General features: G+C 41.9%; 1 protein-coding gene across 4 annotated transcripts in view; it reads right to left on the bottom strand.

Annotated features, from left to right (window-relative positions):
- The window catches only part of Cpr (Cytochrome P450 reductase), a 576566-nt gene that overhangs the window by 209228 nt on the left and 347425 nt on the right, over positions 1-19913 (bottom strand). For all 4 annotated transcript variants that reach the window (XM_067141922.2, XM_067141924.2, XM_067141923.2 and 1 more), the window contains one exon: positions 531-720. In XM_067141922.2, the coding sequence (XP_066998023.1) occupies positions 531-720 (190 nt within the window). The remainder of the gene's footprint in view (positions 1-530; positions 721-19913) is intronic.

Raw genomic sequence — 19913 nt, 5'->3', positions numbered from 1 at the left:
CAGTATGTTAGAGTTAACCACCGCGGCCATAGGGAAGTCTGTTGCCGTTGTCCCTGTACCGTAACATGTTCCATTTCTATACGTAGCATGGTTGTATGCGATCATTCATTATTACCTCCTTACTGCTGGTTTGTCAGCAACGAATATATGTGTCTCAAGGCTTGTACCTGCCCAAAGAATGTATCAACCGACGACAGGGGAGATGTTTTCATGTTAGGTTATAAATTTGAAGAGATAGTGGGCTGATATACCCGGTAAATCTAGTGAACGATGAGCACTAGTCAGCAAGCATACGTGCACTCCGCTTCCCCTGCTACGATTTTCCAGGCTCGAGATATCTTTATGAAAATATGATATGGCCAATATAAATAAATTCCCCCACACAGCCTAGCCATAGAGGAGGCGCGCCGAGTGTGGAAGGCTTCTCTACCGCATGCAGATATGTAGTATGCTACGACGACATTCATTATTTCTTTAGCATTTAACATTTCACGAAGTTTGATGAACAGTGACCGCTTGTGAAGGCTTACCATGTCGCACTCCTCAGGATCAGCCACCATACCCTTTAGATGATAGCGCATTCCTTCCTTGGCCAGGCGACCCGCGAACTCCTCCGCTGTGCCCGTCTGACTGCCATAGAACACCACCAAACTGCGTCCGGAGTTCCTCATCTTCTTTACAAATGATTGGTCGGTAGGTTGAACCCCTAGTGCAGTAGGCCTATAGAAAAAACAAAAAACAAATACACATTAAATCAACAGACATAAAGGCTCGAATTGCCTTAGGCAAGGAAAGCTTCAATAAGAAGAAAAAACTGCTTTGTGAACCGTTAGAGAAAGATCTGAGGAAGAGACTTGCAAGGTGTTACGTATGGAGTATATCTCTATATGGCGCTGAAACATGGACATTAAGGAAGGAAGAACAGAGAAGAATAGAGGCATTTGAAATGTGGATTTGGCGAAGAATTGAAAGAGTAAATTGGGAAGATAAAATATCAAATGAGGAAGTTACGAAGAGAGTGGGAGAAGTGTGAGGAGCATGTTGACCGTAATCCAAAATAGGAAGAAAAATTGGATTGGGCATAATCTAAGACACAACACTTTACTACGAGTAGCAACTGAAGGGATGATAAAAGGAAAACGAGGAAGGGGAAGGAGACGATACCAGTTATTAGACAGCCTTAGAAAATAAAGGAAGATTATGCAGAAGTGAAGAAAAGGGCACAAGATCGTGAGGTATGGAGGTCACAGCCATAACTGGACCTGCCGGATGGCAGAACAACCTATGATGATGACATTAAATCAATATTCGCGATTTCTACCACTACTAAGCCTCATACTCGCTGTAAACGTAGTAAAGTATACAGATATATTTTCACTTGTTTTTTTACAATTGGCTTTACGTCGCACCGACACAGATAGGTCTTCTGGCGACGATGGGATAGGAAAGGGCTAGGAGTGGGAATGAAGCGGCCGTGGCACAGTCCCAGCATTTGCCAGGTGTGAAAATGGGAAACCACGGAAAACCATCTTCAGGACTGCCGACAGTGGGGTTCGAACCTACTATCTCCCGATTACTGGATACTGGCCGCACTTAAGCGACTGCAGCTATCGAGGTCGGTTTTACCTTGTTTACAACAGCCCTTATGATCATGTAAATCAGTAGCAACTAATTGCATTATAAAGGGCGATTCAGAAAAAGACCGACAACGGTTAGTACGTTGCGTGGGACGCTAAACTGATTATATTTCAAGAGGAGACCCTATGTCCAGAACTGCATCGTTTGAGCACTGTGGGGCGTCAAAATTTCACAACTCTTCAGATATGGCGATGGGCATGCATTCCATATTTTGTCAAGAAACCTCCATCAACCCAACAAGAACAACATATCGTGCATTAAATTACGGAAGAGGTTCGAACTGTCGACCGACTTGGCGCCGAAGAAAGCATTGACGGATAAGTACACAAACTGTCTGAAAGCTACTTAAGTGCCAATAAAAGGGCCTCTAGATTCATAATTTACATTTCTGCCATAATATATTTTTCCTTGCGGTATGCTTTACGTAGCACCGACGCAGATAGGTCTTATGGCGACGATGGGATCGGAAACGCCTAGGAGAGGGAAGGAAGCGGCCGTGGCCTTAACGTACAGCCCCAGCACCCGCCATAATATCACCAAGTGACAATCAATGACAAGTTTATTCAATGTAAACAATTTTGTACATAATATATACGCATTGTTAAAAGTGATTTAGAATTTGAGGACGTTCCTGTAGAACGAAACATGTCATTCCAGTAGAGTTTTACGTATCGTAATTACTTTCAGCAGAGGGTTGGTAACGTTGGTGATGGAAAGTATAATACACTCGCGACATTGAATTGCCTTTTATTTTCGTCACATTATATTTATAATATGCCTTCTTGCATTGTTCAAGTTCCACTTTTAGAACTTGAATATATCATTATTCAGATGCCTCTCGAGGTAAAATACACCGTTATACACAAGAATGTCTCAGACCATTGATCAGACCAGTTATTGTGAAGAACGATCTATACTCCTAAAAAAAAGTTGGAATATTGTGTGATTAGGCACGATATTATGTGGTAGGGCGTGTTTAGTCCTGTTGTAAGTGGTCGAGAGCAATCTATACGCGCAAGTAATTCAATTGCTTATTTACAATATAGCAGATGTTTCTGCCTATGATCTGTGTTCAGCCTGGGGTGAACTACTGTATGCTATTTCAAGTGAAAACTGGTAGTAGTGTATAAGGTGCGGTACGAACTTCAGCTATGTTTACGTTTCATGTGCAGAGTGTATTTCTCAGTTTGATCGAGCCAGAATAGTGGCATTGGCACAGGGTAGACGTACACAAGCAGCAGTATCAAGCATCGTAGGAGTTACCCAAAATGCAGACTCAAAAACGTGGAGAAGGCACCGTGAGACCTATGATGAGACTAATAGAGAGTGGCAATGCCACGTCAAGATCGGTATTTCCACATAACAGCGCAGAGGAGACCAACTTCGACAGCTCAACAATTACAAGATGTTTTCTTGAGGGCAACCGGGGTCCGTTTACCTGGACAAACGGTTCGCAAATGGGCCGAAAAAACTCGAATTCTTTTTTCCAAGAAGTAATACCGCGGAAATGTTGCTAATTGGGGAGAATAAAACGGGGTAAAGAAAGAAACAAAATAGGTTCATTTCTGCCGGTCGCGCACGTGCTCTAAAATTTGCCGAAATTCGGAAAAATGTATATTTTTACGATTATCGTATACCTTGCTTAACTTGTCAATATTTAAATGTAATAGCTCTAGTTGACTCTTACTCGAACCAGTAATGATTTAGAAAAAAAGAATGGTTCACATCGGTTAAGGTCTTACGCTCGCGCAACAGCCGTCAAAAAACTAATAAATTCTCGCCGGGCTGAGTGGCTCAGACGGTTAAGGCGCTTGGCAGGTTCGATCCTGGCTCAGTCCGGTGGTATTTGAAGGTGCTCAAATACGACAGCTTCGTGTCGGTAGGTTTACTGGCACGTAAAAGATCTCCTGCGGGACTAAATTCCGGCACCTCGGCGTCTCCGAAGACCGTAAGAGTAGTTAGTGGGACGTAAAGCAGATAACATTAAATTATTATTAATAAATTCTCGCGATCGTCGTAACTCGCTCGGGTCAGCCCACCTACCACTCTCACCACCACGCCGCGCCATTGTTGTGTCAGTCTGCACTTATCCCTCGTGTTTGAGGTGTGTTTCATTCGCTCTTCTAGTTACTGTTGTGGCATTTGCATCTACTGTATTTCGATGTTTGTTTTGTGTTACGACATTTTTGTGTAACTTTGTGACTTAACGGTGGTATACAATGGCTGTACCTCAGAAACTCATCACTAGACAGGTATTTGATTGCCCTATATTTGCTGCACCTAAAACTTTTCATCAAACAAGCTTCCTACTGGTGAGGACGTGATTCGGTGTTGTTCACTTGGCGCTTAAAGTTAATAATAAGAACGTCAGTTTTTCACACGTTGCCAGTACAGTAGCTAACAAAATAATTGGTTTGTATCAGAAACCATCCATCCGAACGGTTACAGATAAGAGAATTGTGCAACTTATAAAAGCGTTGCATGATAAATATTACAGCATTCGAAAATCATATACTCCGGATAAGAATAAATATTCGTTTAAGCAAATATGCTCATTGCTTTTTGACGTAGCGGCTTGCAAATGCCCCATTGTTATTTGCATTTGTAGCAGAACCCCTGATTTATGCAAATGCGATATAACTGTCAACTGTGTGCAAAATCAAACAAAATACCTGCTACTGAGCTAAGATTTGTTTACTTATTACGAGCACACAGAATAGGAAAAATTGGAGGGTTAGACGTGTCTGAAACAAAGAGACGCATTAAATCATTGGAAAGGAGATCGCGTGACAGCTATTTAACTCTGGATGATGAACCTGAATCTCATCTGAAACCCTCGTGCTCGTATTCAAATGTAAATATTGTTGAAACTGATGATGAAGACCAATATCATGGTCGCTATCGCTGCCTTTACTATAAGGATAACAACATTACATTTATATATTGACAAGTTAAGCAAGACCGGGCGAGTTGGCCGTGCGCGTAGAGGCGCCTGGCTGTGAGCTTGCATCCGGGAGATAGTAGGTTCGAATCCCACTATCGGCAGCCCTGAAAATGGTTTTCCGTGGTTTCCCATTTTCACACCAGGCAAATGCTGGGGCTGTACCTTAATTAAGGCCACGGCCGCTTCCTTCCAACTCCTAGGCCTTTGCTATCCCATCGTCGCCATAAGACCTATCTGTGTCGGTGCGACGTAAAGCCCCTAGCAAAAAAAAAGTTAAGCAAGATAGAAAATAATCGTAAAAATATACATTTTTCCGAATTTCGGCAAATTTTAGAGCACGTGCGCGACCGGCAGAAATGAACATATTTTGTTTATTTCTTTACCCCGTTTTATTCTCTCCAATTCGCAACTTTTCCGCGATATTACCACTTGGGAAAAAAATCGAGTTTTTTCGGCCCACCCTACGTGCACAATGCCCAACTAAGGTCGTTTCGACTGATTCGAGGTGTTCCGCGGGAGTATCGTCATCGTGTTCACAGGAGATGGGCAATCCAACGCCTTAATTGGGGGTAGTGTGGATGAATGGCGTAATGTCATGTCTGCAGATGAAACACAGATATCATCTAGGCCAGATAAACTACGACATAGAGTGTGGAGACGTAAAGGACATGGTGGAATGTTTTGGGTTGTGATTGTTATACAGTGGGTAAAATAAGTATTCATACATACATGGTTTCAAACGGGAATTAACGGTAAGCGATTTACACTAACACTACAGATGCACTACAGTTTGACGTCATTAACTGTGACGTACAAAGGGTGTACGTACTATATTCCCTGGTTTATCATAAAGTATTTTTTAACGGCACACACAGTTTTCATACAATTAGATCACGCTCATATATGGTATGTAAACGTCGCCGACTGACGGCTAAAAACATTGTATTCATCGCGCATTTAATTTAACTGTGAATATTAGTGCCTGGGACTACGGGTGTACAGGAATGGACCGGCGTTCGTATAAGTTGAAGACAGTTGTGAAAGAAAAAATAGTTTCCTTACGACAAGAAGGACTTAGTTACCGAAACCTTGCTAAACAACTGAACCTCTCGCACGCTACTGTCCACTATGTTGTGCACAAATACAAACGAACAGGATCTACGGCGAATGTGCGAAGGTCTGGACGTCCTAGAGCTCTAACGGACAGAGTCGCGATATGTAGTACTACAAGCGCGCAAGAACTAATGCTTGCTGAAGATATCGCAACAGCAACAGGCAAGGAAGTAACACCTCATACCATAAGGAATTACATTCACGAAGCTGGCTTTAAAGGCTGAGCACCGAACTCGATAGCTGCAGTCGCTTAATTGCGGCCAGTATCCAGTAATCGGGAGATAGTGGGTTCGAGCCCCACTGTCGGCAGCCCTGAAGATGGTTTTCCGTGGTTTCCCATTTTCACACCAGGCAAATGCTGGGGCTGTACCTTAATTAAGGCCACGGCCGCTTCCCTCCCATTCCTAAGCCTTTCCTATCCCATCGTCGCCATAAGACATATCTGTGTCGGTGCGACGTAAAGCAAATAGCAAAAAAAAAAGAGGCTGAGCGGCAAGAAAGAAACAATTCATTAATCAGCGCAATTGGGTGAAAAGACTGGAGTATGCTCGCGCATATTTCAACAAACCCATGGGTACTGGAGACAGGTTGTATTCTCGGATGAGAGCAAGTTTAACCTTTTTGGATCTGATGGGCGAAGGTATGTGTAGCAGAAATCAAATGAAGAATTTGACCCGACGAAGATTTTACCAACTGTCAAGCATGGTGTGGGGATGCATGAGCTACACTGGAGTGGAAGAACTGGTTGTTGTTGAGGGTAATATGACTGCCACAGCATATATAAACATAAACCGTGATAATTTGCTGGCCAGAGCTGCGAGACCCGGTTGTTTTTCAACAAGACAACGATCCCAAGCATATGGCTCGTGTAACTAAAGAATGGCTGCTGTGTAATGTTCGCGAGCAACTTCAAAAGCCTCCACAATCCTTAGACCTCAATTCTACAGAAAATCTGTGGGCATTGTTGGAGCGGAGAGTAAGCAAACGGACATGTTTGTCAAAAGACGATTTCATTGATCATCTGAAGAAGGAATGGTTGAAAACTGATGCCGAAACCACATCAAATCTTGTAAGCTCCATGTCACGAAGGCTTCAAATAGTTTTAAATGACCATGATTTTCAAACTGCGTGTGTCTGAGGACAGTGTTTCAACATGTATGAATATTAATTTTGCGAACAGAAAATTAGATTCGTTTTATTTTGTTGTAGGTAAAGACTGCTTAATTTCTATACGTAGGTGGTTCTTCACACTCCATTAAGAAATGTAATTCATGTACTGTACTAGGGCATGAAGTATTTGTTTTTTCGAGCCACACATGCAGTGTATTAATACTTATTTTACCCATTATATATGCATGACCGTCTTACACCTTTGATACCAATTCGAGGGACGGTAACTGCCCGCCGGTATACCGATGAATTTCTTCTACCTTTTGTACAACCCCTCAGGGATGAATATGGTGCTAAATTCATTTTCGTCAACGACAATGCTGGCCCTCATTGAGGTGCAACTTCATGAGAGGCGGGCATCAAACGTAGGAATTGGCCAGCTAATTCACCGGACATGAACTGCATTGGGCATGTATGGAACAGGTTGAAAATTGCCGTTTTTTACTGTCCAAAAACTCTACAGACACTCCTAGACCTCAGAGTTGCTAAAATCAAATGGAATCTTCTTCCTTCCCGTGGCGTCAATGTAGGCACTGGTCGCAAGCATGCCACAGTGTGTTGGACACCTGAACAATGGCACAGGACATACACGGTACTAAGGTAGAGTGAAGAAGGGACAACCACAACAACAACAACAACAACAAATAAGAACTTTTCATTACTGCTGTTTATTTACGTTAGATATTGGAATAAATTTTGATAAGTATACATTTTCAGGTTATGCGTCTCTGTAAAGCAACATTCTGTAAGTTTATTATTGCACTGCATCCTTGATATTCCAAACATTTTTGCGATGTATATGTTCCAAGTATGCTCTCGTGCGGTTCAGAGCGTTCGAGATCAAGGTTGACCCTTGTTAGTGTCAGTGAGCTTTTAACTCTTACAGTTCAAGAATCACCAGTGGATCATGTAGCCTTGGCCACGTGAGTCTCTATGGAAGGCTACAGCTCAATGTGTCCGAATGTCAGTTGGAGAGTAATTGATATATCGACTCTGAGGACAACGTAGTAGGTGACACAGCCGGTGCCCATGGTTCATTAACTCTCACTACCTGTAAATACCGTTAAGAAGGGAACAAATGAATCGTAATGTTAGAGATTCACATGGTTCCTAGCCGTTTACAAATTACGTTACAGGTATTCGTCACACAAATCAGTGAATTCATCATTACATCAGGATTATTGACATATCTACAACATAGCAACAGAATAAAGTAACTAAATATCGCCTGCAATTTCAACATTCTGGATGAAAGTTACATGAATAAAATCTGGATCATAAATCCGTAGTAAATCAAATGTACATCCAAACTCAGTTATTCTTCATTTCATACCGCTTTTCCCACATCTGTGGGGTCGCGGGTGCGAACTGCGTCGAACATATGGATCTGGCCCTGTTTTACGGCCGGATGCCCATCCTGACGCCAACCCTATATGGAGGGATGTAAACACTATTGCGTGTTTCTGTGGTGGTTGGTAGTGTGGTATGTTGTCTGAATATGACGAGGAGAGTGTTGGGACGGTCACATACATCCAGTCACCGAGTCAGAAGAATTAACCAGAAGCGAATAATCCTCGACCCGGCAGGGAATCGAACCCGGAATCCTCTGAACCGAACGCTAGTACGCTGACCATTCATCCAACGAGTCGGACACATCCAAACTCAATTATTTTGTTCGTATACTAATTCAAACGTGCACCATTTAAATTAATGGCTAAGGTGTCAATTTCGTGCTGTATCTAAGCCTGTAATTACTAAGTCAACCCGTAGCTAGTAACCACAACTCGTAGTCAACATATTCGTTTCCGATCCTAAAAGTGCGTATAAAACATTATCCTACGGCACTAGCTAGAGGTCCGGCTCCAGGACTAGTGTGCTGGCCTTTGGTCCAAGGGGTCCCAGGTTCGATTCCCGGCCGGGTAGGGAATTTTAACCTTCACTGGTTAATTATGATGGCTCTGTGCTGGGTGTGTGTGTGCAGTTTTCACCATTACAATTGATCATAGGTAGGGCCTCATCCAGATAGACGCGCTGGTCGCCTATACGGCGTCAACTCGAAAGACCTGCACCAGACCTCTTCGGAGGCCACACGCCATTATTATTACTAGGTAGAGAACTGTTCACTAAGTACTAAGTGATTCTTCGTAGGTACAATGAAGTAGTATTACGAGATCAAGCGAAAACGGACTTCGACCTCATCTCTACTGTCAGTATATCACACATGACATAACAAACGAGATAAAATTCTGTAAGAATAGTGTGCAGTCTGTTAGCTACGCGTGCTCAGTCTGTTACCACAGTGTGCGTCAATTAGTCGGTCACTCTTGAAAGTGTGATCAATTAAGAGACAGATCAAAGAACATATTCCAAGTAGTGGAAAGGGCTTTTTTTTATCTCGATGGGATTAGGTGAGTGGATGAAATTGGAGCAGGAGGAAAAGGCAGTGTAAAGCACTGTTGTCTTACGTCATGCACTATACTGAAACAAGACAGTAAGCTTTTCCCAATTAATTTTCCATTTTTTTTCCTTTGCTCCTTTAATATGATCTTTTTTCTCTTTCTTTCTACGATGCATTGCATGATCAATCAATCAATCAATGATCTGCATTTATGGCTCTTGCCCAGGCGGCAGATTCCCTATCAGTTGTTTTCCTAGATTTTTCTTAAACATTTTCAAAAAACTCTGAAATTTATCGAACATTTCCCTTGATCATTTTTTCCAATTCCTTACTCCTCGTCTTATAAATGAATATTTGCCCCAATTTGTCCTCTTGAATTCCATCTTTATCTTCATATTATGATCTTTCCTACTTGTAATAGCTACACTCAAGCTTATTCGTCTACTTATTGAACCCATAACCTTTTGTGCAGACTGAACACGAGCCCAAACCTTCTGAAAATGTGCCTGAGCTGGAATATGAGATTGGGAGCTCTAGTTCAATTATTTCGGACTGGGAGAATTGTGATGAACAGATGGTAGTTCAAATGCCCCCAAGAGCTGTAAAGTGACGTCGTTGCAACGTGTGGGCAATGTAGGACTACAAAGGAATTAGGCGCGGAGCTATTGTGGCAGAAACTGAGCCTGGAAAAGAATTAGAAAGAGATTTCGGAGAATTACAAGTGTAATTTAATACGAATGAATGTTGAAAAGTTAGGCCCCAAATTGTCAGGAGGGAGAAGATTTCGATGGTGCGCGTCGAAATAATGTCTATTACATTGTCTTGACCAGAAGAGAAAGTAATACCCGGGAAACACATTTTTCAAGTAAAAATCATGAAGTCAGACCCCTAAATTAGTTCCTGAACAGAGTTGGGAACGATGTATTTATCTACCACAGTGGCACGTGTTTTATCTGTGAAACGCCAGAAAGAAAAGTTTGTTCGTTGTCGGTCGGTACATGGTTGGCTGGACTTGGACGGGGTTGTCAAGCTGAAAAAAACATGGGGAGTCATCTTGATTTCTTGTCAGTGTTGCCCGAGATTTGGAGGCAAATCCACGCATCTTTGCAGAAGGTTTAAGAACCTTATTTTGTTGGGTAAGTCTAGTGTAGGGAACTTAAACTCTGGGCGAGTCGCGGAGTAAAGGACATAGCTGCAAAACGCGATACAGGTGAACTCAAAATGGAAGTCAATGTGGGACGTATACAATTTTGAGAAGTCAGTGTGAGAGTACGTATTTAGCTGAGAACTAGTTAAGATAGTCGTATTAACGCCAATTCAGCGCTAATCAGGGATGCAGTATCGGCAGACGTTATTTTTAATCAGGAAGGACTGTAAATTTTACGTGATCAGTGAGAGTGAAGTGAAGGTGATAGACAGTCGTCATGAACGCCGCGATCCTTCGAAACAGTCAAAGCGCGAGGTGTCTTGTGCGGAAGAGATTCCGTGTGCGGGTTGGCCTATTACTGATTAAGTCGAGTGCGTTGCTTCAAGACAAAAATTTTATGTTAAAATTTCTGATTATTGAAACAAATAATTTCAACTAGCCAAACTCAGAATTTAATTCAAAATAGTTAGGAATATATTAGAATATATCACTAAGTGATAAGCCTGTAAGCGACCCTGCAGAAGGGATCGTATGTTCACGCTATCATTATAAGAAAGTGACTAAAGTATAGTTCATCGCTGAATATTTAGGGAAAAGTGTTCATTATGTCCTTCCACGCCAAATGTCCACTGACTGCTCGAAACACACCACAGATGTCCCATTAATACAGCTCTGTCGTTGATTAGCTGATATTTCCTTTCTAGTATGCGTTCCACTTGCCCCAGTAATTAAACGAGTGTCCTCGTCCGGAGGTGGTGCAGCTCTTATTAGGCACATCCCCTGTGTAGATGAGTTAACACGCGAGAGGTCGCGCGAAGGCAAATTGCTCACGCTTAATATTCTAATGAGCTGCTATTTTCTTTTTGCAGTGAGTGCTCTGATAAAAATATAAATATGTACCCTGTTTAACTGTTTTTTCCAACTAATACTAACTTAATTACCCAGTAACAATATTTTCTCAATGCAAAAAATTAATGAAATGTTTTTGCAAAATATGGCAAAATTACGTGAGTTTTTAAAGAACGCGACAGGTCACGCGTGAGCAAATTGCCTCAACGTTTGCATTTGTACATTTCAATGAATGATTTGGTCACAATTCAAGATAAAACTACAGCACCACACTTCACTGAAAGCCACCATAAACCTCATGAATTTTACTTAAACTTTCTTGAAAATGCAGTCATGTAAGAATACACAGCACTATCGCTGATTAGTTGAAATCACTCCAGAGCAAAATGGTGAAGGGGGAGAACTTCAGTAGCTCTTATGACGTATTACCGCACAGGTAATGTATTTGTCTCATTTCCTAATAAATGTGTTTGCATACATCGTAACAACTGAGATGACAGACATATTCGAGCACACGATACAGCCCAATAACCTTAATACGTATGGTAAGCGGAGCAGCACATGATACGCCTTTTTAAGATTTAAAGTCTCTAAAAACCGTTCTTTCTTTAACCGGAAAACACAAGCGCATATGAACATTCCAGCAGCTATTATACGAACCAAAACGAATCCTGAGGAATAAAATGTGCCAGATTCTATCTGCCATATCAATAAACACCCGGCCGCCATGAGGCGCCATCTCAACGTACACTTTATCGGCGATTTGGAAAGTTCCTGCCGGGAAACATACATCTACATATGAGAGTTTTGTCCTGGATAATTCATTGTGGTGGAAAAATATCCACATTATCGTCATCAACGGGTGACGCGTGTCAGTGTCAAATAGTTCCAAAAAATTCGGCAAGCCGCGTTGAGTGGCTCAGACGGTAGAGCGCTGGCTTTCTGAACCGAAGTTAATGAGTTCGATCCCGGATCAGTTCGGCGGTATTTGAAGGTACTTCATGTCGTAAATTTAACGGTTCGTAAAATAACTCCTGCGGCACAAAATCTCGGCATAATCGTACGTCCGAAAAACCGTGAAGTAGTCAGTAGGATGTAAAACCAATAACGCTATTAAATCTCAAAAAAAAAAAAAATGGTGAAATTCACAAAAGATTTTTTTACAACTTGCTTTACGTCGCACCGACACAGATAGGTCTTATGGCGACGATGGGATATGAAAGGCCTACAGTGGCCTTAAGGTACAGCCCTAATATTTGCCTGGTGTGAAAGTGGGAAACCACGGAAGACTATCTTCGAGGCTGCTGGCAGTGTGGTTCGAACCCAGTATCTTCCGGATGCAAGCCCCTAACCGCACGGCCAACTCGCTCGGTACACGAAAGAACTACGTAGATCCTTCATGAACGAAAAGACTTTCAAAAAATACAGGTTTAAGTTTTGTACTAATCTCCCTCTCTTATACCGGGTGCGCAAAATAAAATTGGCTTCGAAAATATTTTCGGTAGGATTGTCGCGGCACTGACCCTTATTTTTGAACATCACAGAATATGCTGGAAATGGCCTCATCTGAAGAAATGAAAAACTGAGGCTCCGAAAGTCCTGACTCTACTTCACTCAGAAATAACGAATTGTGCTTTGCATAATACTCGCCAATGAACACGGACAATTTTGTCGTGTGTCACCAAACACGTCTAATCCTCTCACCCTCGCGTAACGTGCAGACATGTGGCAGCAAGCGACTGGTGCATCGAAATTACGGTTTTCAGCATTTCCTGTGATGGGCAGTTCACAACGAGGGCCAATTTCGCGTCAGTCGTATGCATATTACCCGGGGCAGTTTTATTTTGCCTAGCCTGTACATCAGGGTTAGCACTCAACTTTCCGCAATCGCGCTATGGATAGCTGGGGTCCCGTCAGAGGTCTGACAGTTTAGCTCGTCTGGGAACAGACAGTCTTTCGCTTAATCCTTTGGATGGAAGAGGCGTACTTTTAGTTACTATCGGCACTTCTGTCTATTTGACCAAAGTTGCAACCACAGAAAGTTTTGTAGCCATTCACGTACTGCAGTTCGTGAGTGGTGGCCTGTCACCCGGCGGCCCCGGGTTCGATTCCCGGCCGGGTCAAGGGTTTTACTTGTAAATGATTAATATCCCTGGCCTGGGGACAGGGTGTTAGTGTCGTCCTTAACGTTCCTTTCCTCACATTCAACACATTACACTTCCGCCATTTACATAATACACGCAGGTTCCTCACATATGGTGCAAGTAGGGGCAAAAGATCTTCATAGGTCGACGCCCCGAACAAATAGCATTTTTAAAAAATATATGCAATTTTAAATTTGTGGAATGTAACTCAGGTTAAGTCAAACAGCCCTCTCGCCTGAAGAAGGGTCGTAAACTTCAAGATGATAACCGAAGTAGTAACCACATAACTTGAGGTGTGACCCATTCAACAGTATTCATCTTACTTTTAGCACAATCCGTTGTTCGTTCAATTTTTTGGAGGGGATGGGGTGGGTAGAATTTATAAGTCATCAGCCTATACATTTCAGAGAGTAGAAAATGAATACCTATCTTACTGCAGGGCTTATGTGTACTGCTGCTCTATGCTAGAGCCCGGTGTACTAAAACTTGAAATAGCTTCCTCTAGAATATTTCTTTTTCTTTTTTGAGATCGTGCAGAAAACCCAGAGAATTCTCGATTCCAACTAGCCCCTTTAGTGCTCGGACTGGAACCTTGGACCCCAAGCATTGTAGTTTCTCCAGTCTAGTCATGGAACGAGCACAGTCGCACTGCTGAGGAGGTGAGTACTGGCACTGCAGAACAACTGAGGCGTAAACAGTAGACTAGTAAAACAGCATTTACAAATTCGAGTTGAGATGTAATACAAGAGTATGTAGAATTGTCACTTGTGTGGGCCTGGTTATGTTAATGATTTCAATATGTACATACACATGAGTGCGTGTAACTGGCCAAGAAAAACTATCCCAATTGCGTCATGGTGTTCGCAAATATACGTATGCAATTTTACATGTAAAGTGTGAATACCACAGTATGAGTATATTCTAGATGTACAAACTTTCTTTTAAGATGTTTTACTACTGCGCTACCCATAAGCTCCTGGTCCTATAATTAAAGGAAAAATACCAACTTAATTCCATTATGGAGAGAGTTTGCACGTGTTAAATATAATAAGAGTGTCGTAAAATTTACGAGAACCATGCCGAGTTCGTGATAAGATATCGCACTATCTCGATAATACCAGTATGTTTCAGCAGGTTTTTGAATGTCTCAACAGTACATGAAAAGGTATAATAATAATAATAATAATAATAATAATAATAATAATAATAATAATAAGATAATAATAATAAATCATTTTATAATTATAATTATTATTATTATTATTATTATTATTTTATTATTATTATTATTTTATTATTATTATTATTACCATCATCATCATTATCTCATTATTCACTTTACGTCCCACTAACTACTTTTACGGTTTTCGGAGACGCGAGGTGCCGGAATTTATTCCCGCAGGAGTTCTTTTATGTGCCATTAAATCTACCGACACGAGGATGACGTATCTGAGCACCTTCAAATATCACCGGACTGAGCCAGGATCGAATCTGTCAAGCAGGTGTATCAGAAGGCCGGCGCCTCAACCCTCTGAGCCACTCAGCCCAGCACGAAAAGGTCTACTGGAATGTACCAGTGGCGTAACGCTGGGGCCTACAATGCAAGCGGGCCTGGGGCTTAAGAGGGCCCGCAGATTTCTCCCGAATAAATAAATAAATAAATAAATAAATAAATAAATAAATAAATAAATAAATAAATAAATAAATAAATAAATAAATTGCATTTACCAGAATGTCCCTCTGAATGGCAAAGGTGACATCACGATGTTTTTGTAAAAAGGGCCGAAAAATGATTCGTTTTACAGTTCGTAAGTAGAATCATTAGGGGGCTGAGAAGGAGGAGGGAAAGGAGAAAGCAGAGACAGAGGAGAGAGGAAGAAAGGACTAGGAGTGGGAAGGAAGCGAGAGCCTATCTCCGTAAGGGCTACAGGAGAAAGCACCTCTTCCCCCCCAGGCAGGGGGGATAGGGATGCGGGGGAGGGGGGGGGGTAAGAGGACGGCTCTAAGCAAGGAGGAGAGAAAAGAGGTTTTCGACGAGTGAAGGATGGGAAAGAGAGACCCTCTCCCTTCTTCTTCCACAATAATTTAAATTGTGAAATTCTACTGACATTGTATAAACGATTTTCTCAAGTTTCAGATATTACTATTCAACAAATGTGGATGTTATTACTTCAAGATGTACATTAAATACATTATAATGTCCGAGTAAAAGGAGGTGGACATCTGTATGTGGTGATGATGGATGTACACCATCAGTTATGAACGGACAGACAACGTGAATTATGACGGGAGTATGGCATGCACCACAAACAGATAAGCGGCCACTTTATTGGCCTATATCTTTTTATATAGATTGTCTCATTAGTATTGTTTTCCTCAGTAGATTTATTTTTAATTTAAATAAATGATGGCATATATATATGTGCAACTTAAAAGAAAGTTTGTAACTTCAAAATATCTTCCAATATGTGACGCGTATTACGTCATGAAACACAACTTCGTACTATGCTTATATGAGATTCATCTCCGTGAATATTGACCAGGGATGCATTTAGGTGAACTAAAACTGTCTATGACATCTTAGAACAGTCAAGAATTGTTGTATTCCCAAGGATATCAATAAAGGGTTAAGATATCGATCGATGTATCCGCTTATTTAGAGATTTTCATGAAAAGAAATACTTATTTCGAAGATATGCGGTTTATTTTCGTGTTAATTTAATATCTTTGTCATGTGTATCTGAGTGAGGTGAATACATAATTATATGGGTAAATAGCACATTAATATAGAGTTATGAACGGGGAAATGTAACATGATATTATAGTGTTTTGAGTTAATGGAATGAAGATAAATACAATTTTCAATGGGATGCGAGATGGAAATACACTGACTGACAGAGCAAATGCAACACCAAGGAGGAGTGGTTCGAAAGGGATGAAAGTTGGGGGAAAAACAGAGACGGCACGGACGAATAATTGATGTTTATTTCAAACCGATATGCAGGTTACACAATGCGCACGGCATCGATTCAGTAGGATGTAGGACCACCGCGAGCGGCGATGCACGCAGAAACACGTCGAGGTACAGAGTCAATAAGAGTGCGGATGGTGTCCTGAGGGATGGTTCTCCATTCTCTGTCAACCATTTGCCACAGTTGGTCGTCCGTACGAGGCTGGGGCAGAGTTTGCAAACGGCGTCCAATGAGATCCCACACGTGTTCGATTGGTGAGAGATCCGGAGAGTACGCTGGTCACGGAAGCATCTGTACACCTCGTAGAGCCTGTTGGGAGATGCGAGCAGTGTGTGGACGGGCATTATCCTGCTGAAACAGAGCATTGGGCAGCCCCTGAAGGTACGGGAGTGCCACCGGCCGCAGCACATGCTGCACGTAGCGGTGGGCATTTAACGTGCCTTGAATACGCACTAGAGGTGACGTGGAATCATACGCAATAGCGCCCCAAACCATGATGCCGCGTTGTCTAGCGGTAGGGCGCTCCACAGTTACTGCCGGATTTGACCTTTCTCCACGCCGACGCCACACGCTTCTGCGGTGACTATCACTGACAGAACAGAAGCGTGACTCATCGGAGAACACGACGTTCCGCCATTCCCTCATCCAAGTCGCTCTAGCCCGGCACCATGCCAGGCGTGCACGTCTATGCTGTGGAGTCAATGGTAGTCTTCTGAGCGGACGCCGGGAGTGCAGGCCTCCTTCAACCAATCGACGGGAAATTGTTCTGGTCGATATTGGAACAGCCAGGGTGTCTTGCACATGCTGAAGAATGGCGGTTGACGTGGCGTGCGGGGCTGCCATCGCTTGGCGGCGGATGCGCCGATCCTCGCGTGCTGACGTCACTCGGGCTGCGCCTGGACCCCTCGCACGTGCCACATGTCTCTGCGCCAACCATCTTCGCCACAGGCGCTGCACCGTGGACACATCCCTATGGGTATCGGCTGCGATTTGACGAAGCGACCAACCTGCCCTTCTCAGCCCGATCACCATACCCCTCGTAAAGTCGTCTGTCTGCTGGAAATGCCTCCGTTGACGGCGGCCTGGCATTCTTAGCTATACACGTGTCCTGTGGCACACGACAACACGTTCTACAATGACTGTCGGCTGAGAAATCACGGTACGAAGTGGGCCATTCGCCAACGCCGTGTCCCATTTATCGTTCGCTACGTGCGCAGCACAGCGGCGCATTTCACATCATGAGCATACCTCAGTGACGTCAGTCTACCCTGCAATTGGCATAAAGTTCTGACCACTCCTTCTTGGTGTTGCATTTGCTCTGTCAGTCAGTGTATGTTTGATTCTCCAGGAATACGTATCGTATCTCAGTCCAGATGATAATATTCCACATGGCAAGAATTCAAAGTTCAGTTTTGATTGCATTAACCTGTATATCGTTGTATTTCCATGAAAGTGATATGCGTGATCAATATATTCTATGCGAATCCATGAAGGTTAATGTCAAATACTAAACGGTCATATGTGCTATTTGAAGATGCGATTCTCTGATAAACGGCATATGCATCATACTTACATACTTAAACTGTTACTGGATATCAATTGAGGTGGTACTGATAAATAAATACGATATTTTCCCAAAACTCAGATGGCAAATATAATATGTTCGACGTCGTGTAAGTTCTTCGAAAATAATACATTTCGTAATAATGAATGCATACAGGGTCAATTATGAGAACATCAAATACGATCATCTGGAGATATACATATATTTTCAAGTAGCACTATATTTATTGTTATTTTCTTCTGTTCTGGTGCATAATGAACTTGTGTCGTAATTTTGTAATTTTACGTTAATATTTGGTTCTTCATAAAATAGTTAATATTATGCGGGAAATACGTTTCGATCATGAATGTTTTGATTCTAAAGAAGTCATTTCCATTTGTTAGGCATTTTCTTTGACATCGTACAAGTATATCTGTATGTTTATCAGTCTTTCTCAATGTTTAATGCAAGTTAAATATATATCATATATAATTTGAAACTATGATTAAATTAATTGGGAATAATAACAGTGTGAAGAAGTCCGACTCATTGGCTGAATGGTCAGCGTTGAGGCCTTCGGTTTAGAGGGTCCCGAGTTCGATTCCAGGCCGGGTCGGGGATTTTAATCGCCTATGAGTCTTCTGATCCGGGGACTGGGTGTTTGTGTTTGTCCCAACACTTTCCCCTTCATATTCAGACAACACTACACTACCAATCACCACAGAAACACGCAATTGTGATTACATCCCTCCGTATACGGTTGGTGCCAGGAAGGGCATCCGGCCGTAAAATAGGGCCAAATCCATATGTGCGACACAGTTCGAACCCTAGACCCCACAGGTGTGGGAAAAGCGGTAGAAAAAGAAGAATAGTGTGAAGAAGTACGCCATGAACATAACTATGAAAGAAGTAGCCTATCTGAAGGAACAGATTTCACTTTTAATTGGTCTTTATTCATTACAAATAGTTGTGTATGCTGATAATAATATCACTCTTGATTCGTGGATCATTTGAAGTGTAAATTATTTACATATTGAATAACACATCTCATTATCGTTGCAAGCGCACATGTTGATCTAAATCATGAATTGAAGGTCATGTCATGACTAATTGATAATTAGATAGATAGATAGATAGATAAATGTCTTTATTGGCGTAGTTAAGGCCATTAGGCCTTCTCTTACACTAAACCAATTAGTATACATTAAAGTCATAAGTAATACTACCGTAATTAATACTAGAAGACACAATTAAAACACAATCAAAATACAACTGAAATAAAATTCCACCACAGTAGGACATACATACAACAGCAATAATAATAATAATAATAATAATAATAATAATAATAATAATAATAATAATAATAATAATAATAGCTAGTAATGATATTGTAGTAGCACGATCACTGAAAGGCCAGAAATTCACAGGTCACTCGCATCCTGTTGTACCTCTTAACGCTCTCTTAAATGACACTGTAGTTTGTATTCCCCTGACGTCGTCCGGTAAACGATTCCATTCTCGTGCGGCAAACACCGAGAATGAGCTGTTATATGCGGCAGTTCGATGGTGAGGGATGATGAGCAGGTTGGATGTTTGAGCCCTTGTATGTCTGTCATGAACATTTGAGAAGTAATGGAAACGTGAAGAAAGGTAGGATGGGGAAGATGTAGTAAGAACTCGGTGGAGAAGAGACAAAGTATGATGGTTACGACGAACATGGAGTCGCGACCACTCTAATTTTAGGAAAGATGGTGACACGTGGTCATATTTTCTTAAGCTGCATATATATCTCACACACGCATTTTGAGCGCGCTGTAGCCTTAGGGAAAATTGTGGCCTGACGTCATATACGTTCAGCATCGAAGTTAAGGAAATGATAATTTTGTAACCAATCGTTGTATCTGAAATTGAAATGTTTGAACACTGAATGGAACTATGAGATAATATAATTTCAATTTAATATTCGTCCATCTTGTTAGGGATATTTGTAAT

The sequence above is a fragment of the Anabrus simplex genome, chromosome 2, assembly GCF_040414725.1.
Source record: "Anabrus simplex isolate iqAnaSimp1 chromosome 2, ASM4041472v1, whole genome shotgun sequence".
NCBI lineage: Eukaryota > Metazoa > Arthropoda > Insecta > Orthoptera > Tettigoniidae > Anabrus > Anabrus simplex.
The sequence above is the reverse complement of the archived record's forward strand: the minus strand, read 5'-3'. Positions and strand labels throughout refer to the sequence as shown.